The 19,243-nt window shown below is 41.6% G+C and overlaps 2 protein-coding genes across 2 annotated transcripts in view; one reads left to right on the top strand and one right to left on the bottom strand.

Moving 5' to 3' along the window:
- LOC308089138 (HLA class II histocompatibility antigen, DO beta chain-like) overlaps window positions 1-19,243 on the top strand; it is a gene marked incomplete at its 3' end in the record, with an annotated part of 282,785 nt that overhangs the window by 104,785 nt on the left and 158,757 nt on the right. The window lies entirely within an intron of this gene.
- Window positions 3,159-19,243, bottom strand: part of npc1l1 (NPC1-like 1) — a 34,242-nt gene continuing 18,157 nt past the window's right edge. Inside the window, exons 11-23 of the mRNA XM_080433134.1 lie at window positions 17,173-17,355; window positions 16,434-16,548; window positions 15,591-15,856; window positions 12,333-12,422; window positions 11,563-11,753; window positions 9,537-9,667; window positions 9,009-9,138; window positions 7,949-8,004; window positions 7,337-7,487; window positions 6,623-6,854; window positions 5,973-6,086; window positions 5,408-5,570; window positions 3,159-4,760 (exon numbers count right to left, since the gene is read on the bottom strand). Coding sequence (XP_080289260.1) covers window positions 4,549-4,760; window positions 5,408-5,570; window positions 5,973-6,086; window positions 6,623-6,854; window positions 7,337-7,487; window positions 7,949-8,004; window positions 9,009-9,138; window positions 9,537-9,667; window positions 11,563-11,753; window positions 12,333-12,422; window positions 15,591-15,856; window positions 16,434-16,548; window positions 17,173-17,355 — 2,034 coding nt within the window. The 3' untranslated portion in view covers window positions 3,159-4,548. The remainder of the gene's footprint in view (window positions 4,761-5,407; window positions 5,571-5,972; window positions 6,087-6,622; window positions 6,855-7,336; window positions 7,488-7,948; window positions 8,005-9,008; window positions 9,139-9,536; window positions 9,668-11,562; window positions 11,754-12,332; window positions 12,423-15,590; window positions 15,857-16,433; window positions 16,549-17,172; window positions 17,356-19,243) is intronic.

The raw sequence follows: 19,243 nt of genomic DNA, 5'->3' as shown, positions 1-19,243 counted from the left end.
GTTCTGCGAGCCAGGCCAGCCCGTGTGTTGCTGTGGAGTGTGGACGAACCTCATTTGAACGTGACAGCACCGTTGCCTAGTAACAGCTGTAAACAGCTGTCACATAGGCACAGTGTTCCGTGAGCTTGTGGCAGCCAGGTAAGTTAAGCTGAATTGTCTTCTATATATTCTAAACTACAACTTTTCCTGTAAACAAATAAAGTAAAAAAAAAAAAGCCAATGAAATATAAAGTCAAATAAAACATGAAAACAGCTGATAGACATTACTGTACTTTATGTAATGATGGTTCTATTGAATGGGAAGCCCATGTTCTTCACTGTGACCTGAGCTCTATGCAGACATAACACTCAGAATTAGTTCTTTACCTAACAGAGTCTGTTGCACATTTGAATGATGTTGATATAAAACAAAAATAAACTGTGTTTAATTATAGCTGGTAAATGCCACCTCATCCTTAGACCACTGTCTTTTATGAGTTCCGCTTTATAGTTTGTTTTTTATTTTGTTTTTGTATTTTTGTTTTATTTTATGGTAATATAATGTATGTTTTATTACGTGTGTGTTGACATTCTTTATTGGGAATAACCCCTTGAGATGAACATCTCGTTTCCAAGGGGGTCCGCAATTACAGAATACATATATTTAAAAAGTGGGGGGGGACAAAACAAAACATACAACAATATGTCATGCACTAGGGTTACATGGCAAAAGAAGGGAGTCCACACATGATGCAAACATTTAAATTTATATTTATTTGACTATAACTTAATACATAAAGCAATAAACAAAAGGAATGGAATGAGGTGTGAATAAGTCAGTAGTCAGTTATGTATGCAGTGTGTGAATGTGTGGAGTGTGCTGTGTGAGTGTTGTATAGAAAGTACAAAACTAAACAAAAGGGCTGAGCCAGTGGCGGAACAACTGAAAGCCGGGCCGGGAGGCACAGCACAGTGATCAGGCCCCCCCTGCGCACCCACGCACGCGCGCGCAACGCGAATTTTTTTGCGGGTTTTCGGCAGATTCGGTCACTTTTTGGGGGGCTTTTTGTCACTTTATTTCGGTTCTAGGGTTAGGGTAGGGTTATGTTGTTTAATTCTTATTTTTGCCTGATTTTACCGATTTATTATCTGGCACGGGCCCGCGAGGGTCGCGGGCCGGGAGGCGGCCGCCTCCCTGGCCTCCCCGGACGCTCCGCCACTCAGGCCAGGTGGCACCCAAGACAGGCTCTGGAGAGGATATGGAAAGATCTAAAGGTTTCAAGGAGAGGACATCTTATACTCTGCCACGCCCATAACCCCAGGTGTAGCAAGTTGGCCTGACGGCCTGCTCCACTCTGGCAATCACCAAGGCTGCCGGCTAGCCAACAGTGAGGCAGAGGGGCAAGGCCGACATATATGAATCATTGCATCATAGATCTGTTATACTGATAAATAGTGAAAACATGAACAGGTAGTCTCAGAGGACAGCGTCGTTTTAAACCATTGAAGAGATGTTATTGACCGAATATGAACTGGTAGATTGTTCCATCTATCTATCTATCTAAACTGCCCACAAAATGTTTTATCGTTGATTACTGATCCTGAAAAAGACCATAGGGCAGAAATGTTATCAAAATGATAGTATTGATAGAATTGCTGGATTGTGAGACACATTTTTCCTTCATTTTAGTATTAGTCATGTGAACATAGGATTGTTAAGTCAATAACATGTGGGGTTCTGGTTTAAAAAGGCAACAAATTCATTCATAAAATGAGTGATTGAGTGGTTCCACACAGTAAAGATTGTCACAGCATTGTTTGTGACAAGTCACTTTCAAAACCAAAGTCCAAGACACAATACAGTAAAGGTCTTTATTCACACATGGTAATTATTAAAACATTGACCAGTGTGTTACTTGTAACCAGGCCAATCTTCTTAAAACATAAAGCTGTGATAGCTATAGCATATACTGTTATTATTATTATTATTATTATTATTATTAAATATGGAACCAATCATTTTCTCTTTTAGGTCCTGAATCTTCCAATGAGCATCTAAAGCCACCAGTGACACATCAAGCTGTGCCTTCTTTTATGTTATTTATTCATAAACTAAATAAGTCATGTTTTAAATCCAAAACCTTTAGACAAACTTGAGCCTAAATTAGAATGAGCTCTTTGAATGTTAACACCTTTGTCCATCTCTCGCGTGCGTGTGTGTGTGTGTGTGTGTGTGTGTGTGTGTGTGTGTGTGTGTGTGTGTGTGTGTGTGTGTGTGTGTGTGTGCGCGTGTGCATGTGTGCGCGCGTGTGCATGTGTGCGTGCGTTGTGTGTGTGTGTGTGTGTGTGTGTGCTGTGTGTGCGTGTATTTTCAGATTAAATGGTCACACATTCCAAAAGCAGGTCTAGGGGTGTTTTACTGTGGAAGATTTCATATTAAATATATTTGATTTTGACTTCATTGACTTCATTTGACTGTTACTGAATCTATTGATTTAATATGTTGTTAAATGGTTTTGTCTGAATATTCTGAATTCATCTGTTTATTGAATCTATTGAAAGAATCTGTTGTAACCTGCTTTTATGTTAATGTATTGATGGAATCTGTTGTTACCTGGTTTTGAATAAATCTATTGATTTAATCTGTTATTGCCTGATGTTGCTTTAACCTCACAACGCCTTGCGTGACCAGAGTGTTGTGATTAATAGTCCAAGAGATTATATTGATTATATCTTCTTATCCAAGACCAAATGAAGTCCTGTGTTTCCTTGTTGTCTGCCAGTGGTCCCAGCATGGTTTGGACTGAGATGGAAACACTGCTGGGTCAAAGAGCTGGAAACACTGCTGGGTCAAAGAGCTGGAAACACTGCTGGGTCAAAGAGCTGGAAACACTGCTGGGTCAAAGAGTTTGTCACATACATGTTTGTTTTTTATTTGCCATTTTCAGCCACTAGGTGACACTATAGCAATGGTATTCTTTCCTGTCATCAAAAGCATTCCCCCTTTTTGTCATCTAGGGCCTAAATGACACAAATGGAAGCGTGCTTTAGGGGATCCAAGAGGAAATCTAACCACCAAAAATGTTCTTCCATAACCAACAGTCAAAGGAAGCTTAGAATTCAGATGTTGTCTTATTCCAGTCACATATATTAAACACATTTAATATTTTTTGCATTAATTGTACAGTATTCAGCAATGACACTTCATAATACTGCTAAAAACAATAACAAGTGAACTGCTGGAGTGCTTCTGTTGCTTTACATCACCATCGATACAGTGTTCATGTGAAATATATACAATAATTACATTAAATAAACATATACAACAATTCTTAAAGTACAAAATGACTAATTCAAGCATATTTGGCTATCAAAAATAAATGTCCCACATCTTTGCATTTTTTTTAAATTTGCAACTGAAAACACACAGAATCTGCATCCTGCTCATAGCTGCACTTCCTGTCACATGCATGAGGTGAGTAAGGTCAAAGGTCATTCCCAGAATCACTTCACTGAAACATCAGCGGTAAAGTGGAGCTCTTCATGCTCTGGTCTAGAGCAGTGCTTTTCAAAGTGGACTTCAGGGACCCCCAGGGGTCCGAGTTCAGGGACCCCCCCAAGAGGGAGTTGTAGGGCTCCCTCAGACGAAGGAGGGGTAGTTTAACTCAATTCACTTGAAATTACTACAATACAAACAAAATGTATTCTAACGATATGTTTCACCGCTGTGTGAACCTACGGTATGTTCAATTATGACATTTAGACAAATTAATTTGAGCCAAAATCATATTTCATAATATCAGGGTTCGTAGGACAGAGTCATTTGAACTGGGGGTCCATGCATGGCTTCATGAAAGAGAATTTGGGGGTCCGCGACACGAAAAAAGTCTGAGACCCCCTGGTCTAGAGTCTCAGTCCTGTAGTCCTTTGTTAGGTTGTTCAGAAGTATTGCACTGTTGAATTTAGATCCATTCCATTCTTGACTGTAGTACACAAACCGTTCATATGAAATCCCCACTGGATATGACCCCGGTCATGACCTTTGGGGAGGCCGTGGCTGAGTGGGTAGAGAGGCCGTCACCGGTTCACCTCCTGACCCCCGGTCTGTGTCCAAGTGTCCCTGAGCAAGACACTTAACTTAATATATTGCAGTATTGATACTTTTACTTAAGTAAAAAACGTGAGTACTTTTTCCACCACTGAACCCGGGTTTGCCATCTCCCTCCTTTCATTGTCCATCTTTGTTTCTTCTTCTTCCTTTCTTTACAGAGGTATATATATATGTTTTTATATCTATTATGACCAGCTGTGTGGTCAAAACATGTCGGCGTCCTTTTTAATTCCGTAGCCACCTAACGATAAAGGCTTAAATATATACGTTTCCTTCCTGTTAGGCGTGTTCTCTTGTTTGGATAAATATTTCATATCTTCGTTCCATTGTCCCAAGAGGAACCACATGTTGTTATGTTTTTGTCCAAAGACTCACTTGAGCGCCCGGTTGTCTTTTGTGCCGTCGGTATATGTTTTAGTTTGAAAACAGAATAGTACTTTGTTCGCCGTCGATGGAGCTCAGAAATGGTCGATTCTCTCCTCTCTCTCCGACTGGCCGCCCTCGGCTGTGTTTTCTGAGGGTCCGTTGGGGTCGTCTATGGGGGTCTTTTTCTCGTTGTCTTCGTAGCTCAGGTTCTCGTACATCTGCTTGGCGTGGGGGCTGAGTTTCATCTCCTTGCTGGCTGCAGCCTGCTGCATCCGCAGCAACACCGCCTTGTTCACACCAGGACCTGCAAAACGCAAGAAAATAGTTACTGTCTGTCTGTCTGTCTGTCTGTCTGTTCAAACAGTGTTGATTTCGTCGACTAAAACTATGACGATTTTTTTTAACCTTTTTTCCTCGATGAAAACAAAATAAAAACGAAATAAAAACTAAGCTATGACGACTAAATATATTGACAATTTCGTAAACAAATAAAAACTAGACTAAAATGTTAGTGAGAGAAGAGATCCAGTAGAACTAAAAGTCATTTTATGTTTGGTTGCGCTCGGGTGTTGTGCTCTGAAAATGGCAGATCTACAAGCTCACAACGTGTTGCAGTGCGACACGTTGTGAGCTTGTAGATCGGCTATTTTCAGCATGCAACCAAGTGTAAAATCAGTCGTTACCACGCCATCAAGGCACCGCCAAAATACATTTCAGTCGACTAAATCAACTGTAGATTTAGTCGACTATAATCTTATGATATTTAGTCGACTAAGACTAGACAAAAACTAAAACATTTCAGATGACTAAAATATGACTAAAACTAAATCAAACATTTGCTGTCAAAATCAACACTGATCAGCAACGTGCATGTCTCTATCTCTCTCTTCCACGCACGCGCACGCACACACACACACGCACACACACACGCACACACACACACACACACACCAAAGTAGCTGAGCAGCACAGGTAGGAAGATGAGTCCATGAGCCATCCCCAGCAGTGTGATGACCAGGTTTAACCGGAAGAAGAAGATCTGGATGAGCTGAGCTTTGGCGAACGCCAGAACCACGATGCCAGGCAGGTTGGTCATGGCAACACCTGCTAACACCTGTGAGACACACACACACACACACACACACACACACACACACACACACACACACACACACACACACACACACACACACACACACACACACACACACACACACACACACACACACACACACACACACACACACACACACACACACACACAATACATTCAGCATAAGGCTTATTGTGAAAACTGTAAGCCTAGTGTTAATACTTTCAGCAGGTCAACCTTAAAACAGGTAGATCTTATTAATCCCCTGGGAGAAATTTAGTCACAGCTTCACCCAGCTGATGGGTGCTCAGGGACAAATAACTGTGTGTTGACAAGTATAATAGGCAGACCGGGGGTCAAACCGGTGACCTTATAACTACCAGACGACCACTAAGCTGTGACAGTATAGACAGACATACGTACCGCACTGCCCATGTTGGCCGTAGCCTCCTTGGCCCGCTCCACCTGTGTGGGTTGGATGCTGAGGGCGAAGGATCTGGTCATGTGAGACACAAACTCCACAGAGATGCCCACACACTGGAGACCAAACAAACAAACAAACACACACACACAGGACAACTTGCTTTACTTTGCTTCATGCTAGAACATGTATATCACTAACAGTAGTGGTTCTCAAACTTTTTCGTGCCAAAGACCCCAAAATTGATATGCATGTGGCCACAGACCCCCACCTGAAAATATGTTGTGCCAGGGACCCCCAGAAGCAAAGATTTGTGTTAAAAATGTTCGTCTTAAAAAAAAAAAAGGATTTAAAGATTTGCACACATTTTCTAGATTTTTCAAAAATAGCCAAAGCATAAAATATTAACCAATTTTGTTGGGGACCCCCTGGAATCCCCCCAAGGACCCCTGTAGGTCCCTGGACCCCACTTTGAGAACCAATGACTTACAGCACCTTTGAACAAAGGTTAAATAAATAAAGTTTAACCCTATTCTACTGTATACTTTGGCTATTCGTAAATAGCCCACAAGCTCCAAACGTGTTGCGATGCATTGCATGTTAAGCTTGTAGATCTGCTATTTAAAAAAAATGTCGAAAAATGTTGTCTTACCGTGACCAGGTTAATGAGAGCCACGGCGTTGTAGTCGATGCCCCAGAGCGTCATGACGCCCACGGTGTCCACCGTGATCATGATGATGGTGAGGAGGTTGAGCAGGCCGGAGCGCAGGTCCATGCCCAGCAGGAGGCAGCACACCACGAACGTGGGCAACAGGCACAGCGAGATGTTGAAGAGGCCCTCCTGCACGATGGTCAGGTACTGCTCATAGAACACATAGGTCACCCTGCACAGGAGAACATGATGGTCAGGTACTGCTCATAGAACACATAGGTCACCCTGCACAGGAGAACACATGGTCAGGTGCTGCTTAAATCTACAGTTGATTTAGTCGACTAAAATGTATTTTGGCGGTGCCTTGATGGCGTCGTAATGGTTGTTTTTACACTTGGTTGAAAATAGCCGCTCTGCTATTTTCAGAGCTGAGTGCGACCAAACATAAAATGACTTATCTTTTAGTTCTACTGGATCTCTTCTCCACTAGATCCTCACTAACATTTTAGTCTAGTTTTTATTTGGTGACAAAATTGGCAATATATTTAGTCTTAGTTTTAGTCAGGGTAGTCGACGAACATTTTTTATCATAGTTTTAGTCGACGAAATCAACACCGGTCCAAACAATTTTCTTGTCCGCTGCCATTTTTCTGTATTATTTCAAAACAACTGTATTTTTGTACAGTGCTGTGCAGCAGAGTGAGGCTGACATACGTGTAGGGGAAGACCTCAAAGTCTGGGGAGGTGCCCGGTATCGCCCTCATGCCCATGGTGATGTTGTGTGCCAGTTCTCTGGCCTTCTGCAGCGCCGCCGTGAACTCCTGAGAGTTGGTCAGTGGTGTGTGGTACGCCATGAACCTAGAGGCTGGACACACAGAGAGAGAGTTAGTCAGTGGTGTGTGGTACGCCATGAACCTAGAGGCTGGACACACAGAGAGAGAGAGTTAGTCAGTGGTGTGTGGTACACCATGAACCTAGAGGCTGGACACACAGAGAGAGAGTTGGTCAGTGGTGTGTGGTACGCCATGAACCTAGAGGCTAAAATAATTAGTAAATGAGACTTTTTAGTATCTTTCAAAACAAAAAAAACAACAACACATGAGCTGTGTCTGAAATCAAAGCCATACTAACATAATAGTTAGTATGTCTAATTAGTATGTGAGACCGTCTAGTATGTCTGAAAGCTTAGCAGCTACTCATTAGTACATGAAATGCATAATAAATCTGGGAAATATTAACAGTATGCAACAGTGGACACTACACTGCTATGCAACACAATGAAGTCTGTGTCTGTATCAGGATATGAGATGAGATGATGACCCTCACCTATAATCTCTCCGCTGTCATCTTTCACCACAGCCTTGTCGTAGGCACCCAGACCTCTGTGGGGAAACACAGCAGGAGGTGAGATTATTATACATGAGAATGTGTTTCACAAACTAAAGCTGCACCGTGGACCATCTCCATGTTGCTGTTGTCCTTCTCTTCCTTTCTAAAGCTTGTTGTCAAAAGTTGTTTCAAACCTAAGCTCCACCTAATGCCCAATGCCAGTGGTGGAAAGTAACTAAGTACATTTACTTAAGTACAATTTTGAGGTATTTGTACTTTACTTGAGTATTTCCAATTTCCAATACTTTTACTTCTACTCCACTACATCTCAGAGGAAAATATTGTACTTTTACTCCACTACAATTATTTGAAAACTTTAGTTACTAGTTACTTTGCAGATATAAATTATTACATAATAAAATCATTTACCCCTTTAGCCCTATTTTATTCGTATGCTATTTGAAAATAGCAGATCTACAAGCTCACAACGCATCGCTACGCGTTGTGAGCTTGTAGATCGGCTATTTTCAAACATGTTAGTACTTTTACTTTTGGTACTTTAAGTGCATTTTGATGCCAATACTTTTGTACTTTCAATCAAGTAAATTTAGAATTCTGGACTTTTACTTGTAACGGAGTATGTCTATATTGCAGTATTGATACTTTTACTTGAGTACTTTTTCCACCACTGCCCAATGCAATGGTTCTCATTCATTTTCATGTCAAGGATCCCCAAATTGATACAGTATGTATTTGGCTGCAAACTGCGTCCCATTGTATCGCGCTGTGAGCTTGTAGATCAGCTATTTCGAATAGCCGAAAAAACTTCAGACTTCAGTGTTCCTTATTTTGCTGGGGACCCCCTGGAACCACCTCCAAGACCCCAGGGGGGCCCTCGGACCCCACTTTAAGAACCAGTGGCCTAATTTATGCACGTACCGAAAATAGCCAAACTACAAGCTCACACAGCGTCGCTGATGCAACGTGTTGTGAACTTAAAGATGTTATTTTTGTCTCAGGACACAAATGTATGTTTTTGTGTTTTAGTGTCACTGACCCTTTGGAGCACTGCAGGTCAGGCCTGTTGCCCAGGAAGTCGGGCAGGAAGCGGTTAAACTCGTCCACGGTGGGCCTGAGGACGCCGGTGGTGGTTCCGGCCAAACACTTATGTCTACAGATAAGACCAGCTGGAGAAGACAGCAGAAAGATGTTGTTAATAATGAGAATACATCATGTATGTTATGTGAAGACTTCTACTGCTTAAGTAAGACAGATGTGAAACTAAGTATCTTGAATGTTGACAGTTTTATCATGTGGAGCTCACATATGTTTTATCATGTGGAGCTCACATATGTTTTATCATGTGGAGCTCACATATGTTTTATCATGTGGAGCTCACATATGTTTTATCATGTGGAGCTCACATATGTTTTATCATGTGGAGCTCACATATGTTTTATCATGTGGAGCTCACATATGTTTGCAGGGCAGAGACAGTGTTATCATGTGGAGCTCACATATGTTTTATCATGTGGAGCTCACATATGTTTGCAGGGCAGAGACAGTGTTATCATGTGGAGCTCACATATGTTTGCAGGGCAGAAGTTTCCTTGGTTAACGCTGGGGGGTGAGTACAGACGACAGCATTTGGATCCAGGGTTGAGCCAGTCGATGAAGTCATCCACCCAGGAGTTAGCAGGGATGGCCATATAGGACCTACAGAGAGAAATACAATCACAAACTGACATCACAATATACTGTTCTAACTTCTTATTGTAACTACTACAACAACAATAAAAATCCCTTATTGCAGCTTTAATGGTCGTAACATTTCAGGGGCATTCCATGGCTCATAAGCACAGTGTTATATTGTTTGCCGTTATGTCATTTCACTTTCATTCTATACGTTCTCTGAATTCCCCACATCAGCAGATAGCTCTGCCCTTTGCCTATCAGCAGCTGATAGCGCTGACCAGGTTATGCATTAAACACCTCTGTTCCCTGTTCTGTTCCCTCTTATCTTTCTGCACAATGAAGGGATGATGTGCACGTTCACATGCCATCCATGGCTGTCCTTGACAAGATGCTAGAGATCATGATTACAAAGCCTGTGGGGAGTGAGTGGAACAATAAGTTATGAGCCCAGGAGATTAAATGTAATGTAAGTGACATTCTTAAATGAACACTGAGGATTTTACAGTGTACACTTAGGGCTCCTAAAAGTTAACAAACTGTCTCAAGTGGGGGTCTGTAGCCTAATGCAATATCACACTGGGGGTCCTTGAAATTAAAACGTCTTGAGATCCAAACGTCCTACAACAGCATAATAACTATAGAGCCGTTGGCGTAAAGCCTCTGAGTTTGAATGTGGAAGGCTGAGTGCTGCTCATATAACCAGGTGATCATTAACCTGCTGGGATTGGCAGGCATTCTGTGAGGTTAGATTATCAGAGGGTTCAAGGCTCGGTGTCAAGGGAAAGGCAACGATATGGAGGCCAGATATGACTCAGGTTCACACAGCACTGCATAGGGACAACTGACTGACTGACTGACTGCAGCCAGTGTTGTCATGTCGGCTTATTATAAGCGACTTTGGGCTTCTTTTTCTGTAAAATGAAAATTATTGGCAGTTGTGGGTTGTGCTTTTTTGGGATTGTTTCTTAAGTGTAGTTGTCCAAATATTCCACATTTTATTGCAAGTTGTTTTTTGAAAATATCAGATAGATTGGCTATTTTCAGGTTTAAAGTGCTCATGTGGCCGAAGTTGCTTCTTTTGGACTTGTTTTCCTAGACCTGTTTTCCTAGAAAATCTGGCAACACTGACTGCAGCTGTTCATTGGCTACAAAAGTGCTTTTCAAACGTGTTGTGTCCAAGTAAAGAATTTCAGAGCATACCTGTATTGATGTCAATGTAAAATAGCCTCCATAAGACATATTATCAATCTTATCACTCTGTAAATGATTTGTTTTTATTAATAATTCTAAGTAAAAGGTTAAGCCCCATTTCATACTTTCACAAAATCATTTTCAAAAACAGGGTAAACAGATGATCCACAAGCTCACACAGCACGTTGTCATATGATGCGTTGTGAGCTTGCAGATCTGCTATTTTTTGAAACTGTGTGTGTGTGTGTGGGGGGGGGGGGGGTTCTAATAAAATAACATTAAAAATGTAATAATAATGTGTGGTTTAAAAGGTAGGGACTGGTGTGCGTTCGTGTGTGTTTGTTTGTTAGTGTAGTCGAGGTGCTCTTGGCAAGTGGCCTTCGTCAGGGCACTGGGCCAAAACGCCTCAGCATTTTATTTTCCTACTTTTTGGACCCCCATGATCACCTCCACCTCAGTAAGAGTAGCCTTGGACCCCCAAGACCACCACCACCTCAGTATGCGGCCCGTGGCATTTCTTCTTTAATAATGTGTGGTTGTCACAAAATCCCAAGAACTTTCCCCCAAAGCGCACTTTGTAGTGTCGCCCCGGCACACTGTTGGCAATCATTGGGACAGAAATGCATTTTGCTGTGGCCACCATATTGTTTTATATGCATACAGAGCCCTTCACTTTAAGATGAAGAGAATGTTTTTCACATGATGTAGAGAACACAGTGACTCACAGCTCAGGGAAGTCGGTGGCGTACTGGATCTTCTGAGTGAGAGAGAACTGGTCACAGCCCACACTGGAACACACTGCGTTCATCCCCCCCACCGTGGTGAAGTTGAAGCCTTTGGTCGTCACAAAGTAGGTGGGGACCCCCACCTCAAAGTATTTGTACAGGTATGCAAAGTAATCCAGCATGTACGAGTTCTGTAGAGGAGGACACAGGATAGTGTTAGAGATGTAATCCACAATTATTCTTTTTTTTTAAGCCATTAACTGCCAGAGGTATTTTCATATTTTTTTAGCCAGTGCCAGAGTTTTTCATTGAAAAAAATAAAGTACTCAGGAGCCGAAATACAGAATTTTTAAGTTTTAAGTTAACAAGGAAGTGGATAGGAGTCTAGATCTTTGACTAATCATATCTCCTTGGTCTTTGGGTCAAATTGAAAAAAAAAGAAAAAAGATCTACGCGATTGGCACGTGGCGGCTTTAAATAGGTTCGCGTAGATCTACGTGATTGGCAGTGAATCAGTTAAGACCGGGTACGCATGATCTGTGTCATTTTAGATCTCTTTGGCTATTCAAAAATAGCAGATCTACAAGCTCATAGCGTGGCACTTGGCCAAAATGTTAAAAACATGTTTTAAATGTTCGCTTTAGTTGAAAGCATAAATATATATTCAAAGATTTGCCCAAATTTTCCATTTTCCCCCCCAAAAATAGCAGATCTACAAGCGTGTATATCTGCTATTTTGTTTTGACTTTAGACGGTCCGGTCAGACTTACTTGAGGCATAGCCAGCTCCTGATCCAGACCTACTGTGACGTGGAACATGAGGAACACAGAACCACAGAACATGAAGATGAACACCACCATCTGTAAGAAGAAACACAACATGCATTCTGTCAGGACAACTCATGGATTGAATTAAAACATTTTTAATGGATAAGAAATTAATTTGACAGTTCCTCCCATGCATGTATAATCACTGATGACCCCTACAGTTGGTCTTTGTGCAATGGTTCTCAAACCATGGGGGTCCCCGAATGTTTTTGTTGTAATCAACAAACTACTATAAAGAATTGTTAAAGAGCTGGTGCCATGTTTTTGCACTTTTTCTGTTTTTCATGTGTCTATGAGGTTGATAGAACTTCATAAAGCCCCCCGGTGGTGTTTTTATGGTGTTTTATGTCTTCTCTGACTATTTGGAGTTTCTTCCTGGAGGCTGAAACCTTTAGGGTCAAACGTGCCAATAGAGAAACAGTGCTTTAGTGACATCACAAAGCCATACCCTCCCCCTCATTATCATAACACAACAGGTGTGGGCATGAGGAGGAGGAGGGACTAGGACAGGTGGGTGGTGCTAAGGTGGTGGAGGAGGTGCTAAGGTGAGAACCAGGTATACTTAATGAACTGGAGGCGTGTCCACATAAAAACATAATTTTAACCATTTCTGTACACTTTTTTTTTGTTGAAAAAAATCCTTACATAATAATAATACCTTATGATCAGGTTTTAGGGTTGAAAAATATCATGGCACCCCATCTTTAAACATTTGGCCAAATTGTCCAAGTATTACCTAAGAAATAGGCAATTTCACAATGTTTATATCTGTGGAACCGGATGCCTCAACTCCTACAATTCCAAGTGCTTGTCAGGGTGAGGGGTCCCCAGTTCAAATATGATTATTTTGGGGGGGTCACGGCCTGAAAAGTTTGAGAACCACTGATCTTGTGGAAGGGTTAGACCGGGGGACTGCAACCCGCGGCTCTGGAGCCACATGTGGCTCTTTAGCCCCTCCCTAGTGGGTCCCAGTAGCTTTACAAAAAAGCAGTGGTGGAAAAAGTACTCAAATTCTTTACTTAAGTAAAAGTACCAATACTGCAATATAAAAATACTCTGTTACAAGTAAAAATCCAAAATTAAAAATTTACTTGAGTAAAAGTACAAAAGTATTGGCATCAAAATGTACTTAAAGTACCAAAAGTAAAAGTACTAAATATTTGAAAATAGACGATCTACAAGCTCACAACGTGAGCTTGTAGATCTGCTATTTTCAAATAGCCTATGTATAAAATAGGGCTAAAGTGGTTAATGTATGTTTCATTATATCATAGTTTATATCTGAAAAGTAACTAGTAACTAAAGTTTTCAAATAATTGTAGTGGAGTAAAAGTACAATATTTGCCTCTGAGATGTAGTGGAGTAGAAGTAAAAGTATTGGAAATTGGAAATACTCAAGTAAAGTACAAATACCTCAAAATTGTACTTAAGTACAGTACTTGAGTAAATGTACTTGGTTACATTCCACCACTGCAAAAAAGATATGGAAATTAACAATATTTATTTTCTTCATATATACATTTTCATTTATCGTTGCTGTAGTAGGCCAAACATGGCACATGCATTCTTACGGGTCATTGTAAAAATGTGTAGAATAAATACAAAGTTTCAACACTTCTGTCAACAAAAATTTGCGTCACATGTATTGGCGAGGTGCCAGACAGGTGTAAACAAACCGGTGTGATTCCAAATGCAAAAAAAGAAAGATAACGGAGGAAAACAGAGAATTTAATAGTTTGTGGACAGTCGTTTGCTTTCACTGCCAATACGGCTGGATTACCTGTATGTTTGATCTGCTGTGAGATGTCATCATATTTAACGAATGCTTGTTTACATGTATTTGTATTTAGTAATAGTACCGGTAATTACTAATATACATTACAGTCCGTGTTCCCTTCATTTTAAAGGGCAAGACCACTTTGTTAGAGGTTTGGGTTGTGATCATCGGCACCTCGCTGCCATCTCTGGCAGACATATACAGTCAGAGATGTATGAGGAGGGCAACCAACATCATCAGGGACACCACCCACCCACCCCTCTCACAGCCTGATCTCCCTTCTGCCGTCAGGGAAACGTTACAGAAGCATCAGTGCCAGGACAGAGAGGATGAGGAACACTTTCTTTCCCCAGGCAATCCGATTCCTGAACTCAAATCTCCCTAGTAGATGAACTTTGGGAGGTGCATGCATTCTATGCATCAAATCATGAACTAGTTGGAACAGATGAACTATGGATGAATTTCATTCAGTTTTTAGTTTTGATACTTTGCTTTTATCAGAGTATGCTTATTTATATAGTGTGAACTCCTGTTTTTAGGACCTTTTATTCAGGTCGATATTGTATGTTTCTGCACTGTTTGTTTTTATTCTTTTATGAATTCTGCTGTCTCCTACTGGGAGAAACATAATTTCGTTTGTTTTTCTAGCACTACTTGCAGATGGAAAACAAATGACAAATAAAGCAATCTTGAATCTTGAATCTTGAATCTTGAATCTTGTAGTTACCTTGCCATTATGTAACTCCAAAGGTGGACAAGAAATCAAAAATAATTGCTCCATTGATTCGAAATTGATAATTCAAAATATGCTCCTCATTGACTTACATTGTACGCTGAAACAGCTCTCAAAGTCACTCTTTTAGCACGTAATTGGACGCAAACAAAGTTGATTCAGACAATATAGAACCTCACCAAACCCAGTACTGTTTTTTTTTTAAATAAAAATGTTAGCTTCCTGTTGATTTTGCTATTTTTATAGAAGAAAACCCGGACTGGATCCGCGGATCCGGATCTTCAAATAGTAAAATCAACAGGAAGTTGACATTTTTATATAAAAAAAAAACAGTTCTGGGTTTGGTGATGTTCTATATTTTCTGAATCAACTTTGTTTGTGTTAGTTTATGTGCTAAAAGAGTGACTTTGAGAGCTGTTTCACCGTACAATGTAAGTCAATGAGGAGCATATTTTGAATTATCAATTTCTACTCAATGGAGCAATTATTTTTGATTTGTTGTCCACCTTTGGAGTTACACCATGGCAAGGTAAATACACAACCCAAACCTCTACCAAAGTGGTCTTGCCCTTTAAGGCTCAAATATGTTTTGCGGCTCCAGACATAGTTTATATTTATTATTTTGATCCGAAATGGCTCTTTAGACATTAAGATTGCTGAACCCTGGGTTAGACTAAAACTAGATCTTTACCACAGTGATCCTGGAGACAGGGTGCAGCAGCACGGGGGCGTAGTACTTCTTCATGAGGGGCAGCAGGAGGCCCTGGTTGGGTTTGTTGGGTCTCTTCTTGGACACGGACACGCAGCACAGCAGCTCACAGCGGTTGCTGTCCTGCCGCCGGGCGTCCAGGGACAGCAGCGCCACGAAGGCGGTCATCTGCAGGGCGAAGTCCATCAGGACGGCCAGGGCCGCGTACAGAGCAAAGGACTTGACCGCCGGCATGGTGGACAGAGCTCCTGCATGGTGGAGAGACACAAGAGAGAGAGGAAAGGTTGAAAAGAGTTATAGATAAAACCATGTAAAGAAGCAACGGAATTTATCCTGCATGGTTGGGTCTGGGGACCCTCAGGGGTCCTTGGGGGGATACCAGGGGGTCCCCAGCTAAACTAGTTAGCTTCACAATCATTTTAACCACTTTAATCATATTCTATACTTTGGCTATTAAAAAAATTGCAGATCTACAAGCTTGTAGCACGGCACTTGTAGATCTGCTATTTTTGAAAAATGTGTGCAAATCTTTGAATATATATATTTTTAAAGCGAAACATTTGTAACTCAAACCTTTGCTTCTGGGGGGTCTCTGGAACAACATATTCTACAAGCTCACATTGAGAGCTTGTAGATCGGTGTACAAATGAAGTACAAACCAGGTACACTATGTTTGCCACCAAGTGGTTGTGGTAAGTGTCGGAGCAGAGAGCGTTCTATGATTGATGACTGAACTACACTAAATGCACCATTTGTTGTGTTCACTGCTATCAGATATCTATACACTTTCCATCACATAAAACTATAGATCAGTTCTCTTCTCACCCAGGAAGAAACAGATCGACTCAGAGAGGCTGCACAGGAGCATGCTGGGAGCTACGTTGCCAAGGATACGACCGATCTGCTCCTCTCTGGTCTCCCCCGAGCGCCTCATGTCCCTCTGTAAGAAACCATATGAGATACACATCATCAGTGGTGGAAAAAGTACTCACATGTTTTACTTAAGTAAAAGTATCAATACTGCAATCTAGAAATACTCTGTTACAAGTAAAAGTCCGGAATTCAAAATTTACTTGAGTAAAAGTACAAAAGTATTGGTGTCAAAATGTACTTAAAGTACCAAAAGTAGAAAGCACTCATTACGCAGAATGTCCCATTTCACAAGTTTTCAAATGTATAAAATATTTTAAAAAAAATAGATCTACAAGCTCACAATGCGTCGCATCGCGAAGCATTGTGAGCTTGTAGATCTGCTATTTTCAAATGGCCGAAATGTATATAGGGCTGAAGTGGTTAATGTATGTTTTGTAATAATAATCTAAATCTACAAAGTAACTAGTAAAAAGTACAATATTTGCCTCCGAGATGTAGTGGAGTAGAGGTAAAAGTACAGAAAATTGGAAATACTCCAATAAAGTAAAAATACCTCAAAATTGTACTTAAGTACAGTACTTGAGTAAATGTACTTAGTTACTTTACATCACTGCACATCATTATTAATGTTTACTTTCTATTGAAACAACAAAGTGGAAACAACGTGCACAAAGCACACTCGTGCACACACCTGGTACTCCAGCACAAAGATGAAGATGTTGTCGGCTCCCACGGCCAGCACCAGGAACGGGACCACCTGGAGGATGATCAGAGACGAGGGGATTCCGATCCACGCGTAGAAGCCCATGGAGGCCAGCACCGAGCAGCCCACCACCAGGATGCCCCCCAGGCCCACCAGGAACTTAGAGTCCACCTGCAGGACAGGGGAGGAACTTCAAGTCCATTTGTCACATATCACAAGCAATCTGGGAACCCATCGCCAAATAAAAAGGAAAAACAGCGCCCTCTGCTGTTTTTTACGTATTCATATGACTCTGGGCGGAGATGTACGGAGGACCCGTGCTCAGAGAAACCGGGGTTTTGGTCTGCCTTCAGCCTTTCACTTCCGGTGGTGCGACTATGTTTTCATTCCCACTAACAATATTTTCTCCACGGAACACTAACACCACTTCTCCCAAAGAACATGGATGGTTTTGGTTATAAGCCCACTTGTTTCTATGATGAAAGAGAAATGTAAAATGTTACTAACTTTCCGTGGTTTTGTCGGCTTCGAGGACGCTATTGTTAAATGAGTTTCGGTTTGTTTCCAGTGGGGAACGAACGGCACACACATAAATCCCGCCCACTACATTTGATTGGGTAAAGCGCGGCCTGCTTCCTGATCTGATGGCACGCCTACTTGTAGCCAATGTGCACGGGTTGTCAACACGGCTACTGACAGATTCAAACGCAGAGCAGAATCTGTTCTTGAGAGATTACATCGCAAGTAACCTGGCGTCACCAGGCTTTCCACCGCCGAGGAAAAACTTTTCCAGGTTGTTTACTATTACATTATTTATAATAAGAATAGAGAAAAAGATACATGAACTATAAAAAAAACATATATGACATGAGGTGCCTGTCTTTGGTAAAAATAAATATCTTTAACAGTAGATATCAAATGTACATGAAATGTCAGATAAAAAAATGGGAGATCCAGATCCCAGATCCCAACCGTTGCTTGGCATTTTGTCACACTTTATTGTACAGATTATTGTCTTATGGATCGTATGAACAGCGAGGACCGTAAAATGAGGCGTGGCGCCATACTGTGCTGACTAGATAAGCCTTCTATTACGGCTGGTAAAGGGATCTCTACGGTTATCATACACGTGATAAGTACTATCTCAGCCATTTCCCTTTCTGGGCAGAGTGTTATCTTCACACAGACGTACATGTGCTATACGTATATCTAGAGGTGATACAATCGCAAACACGTTGCCTTGTGTCTCATGGGGGTCTAACTAGAGATTACTCTACTCCAGACAGACCGTAGTCTCACAACAGCCATTTTGTGAGACTTAAAAACCTTAAAAAGCGAATAAATTGCAGTCGATTTCCGCATCACTACCCACTTCCGTTAAGTCGTCCAAGTCGCGTACATTTGTCCCACTGTATATCAAATTAGACAAAACATCCATAGCTTGCTGTTTAGCAGAAATTCAAATATATATTTTAAGTGTTGTTGGTACAACGTCAGTTCAGGAGGGAAGACCGCACCTGATAACAATCTCCTCCCCCTCCGTAATCACCTCCAATCGGCCTGGTCCTCCCAAGCTCACCTGATTGTAACTCCTCCCTTATCTCCTCTTCTCAAGCCAATCAAGGGCTGTATTTATAACTCGCTGTCCTCACCTGCATCCTTAGCTCCACCCCTTTCTCCTCCTCATTCTCTATGCATTCTTCGCCTATCCATTTCCTACAGGTTCCTGAGGGGGGGAGGGTCTCCGAACAACCTAATCATCGCAGAGTCAACAGACCCCAAAGCCAAATGACTCAGGGTTCGTGCCCCTCGGAACCAATGAACCCTCGCCTCCTTCTTTCCATTACTCCTCCCCACCTTCCCTCACCCCTGCCTCCTCTCTCCCTCCATCTCCCAGTCCCTCCATCTCCTCGGCCCGCCATCCCACCGTCCCTGCCTAGAAACCTAAACTGAGTCATTGTTTGAAGGTGTGGTCTCTCTTTGCTAGTGAAAATATATTTTCCTGAACAAAAATGACAAACAGATGACGGCTTCCGTTGGCGGCTTACAGGAGGCGCTG

The sequence above is a fragment of the Gymnoscopelus braueri genome, assembly GCF_963280865.1.
Source record: "Gymnoscopelus braueri genome assembly, chromosome: 7".
In the NCBI taxonomy this organism is placed as follows: domain Eukaryota; kingdom Metazoa; phylum Chordata; class Actinopteri; order Myctophiformes; family Myctophidae; genus Gymnoscopelus; species Gymnoscopelus braueri.
The sequence above is the reverse complement of the archived record's forward strand: the minus strand, read 5'-3'. Positions and strand labels throughout refer to the sequence as shown.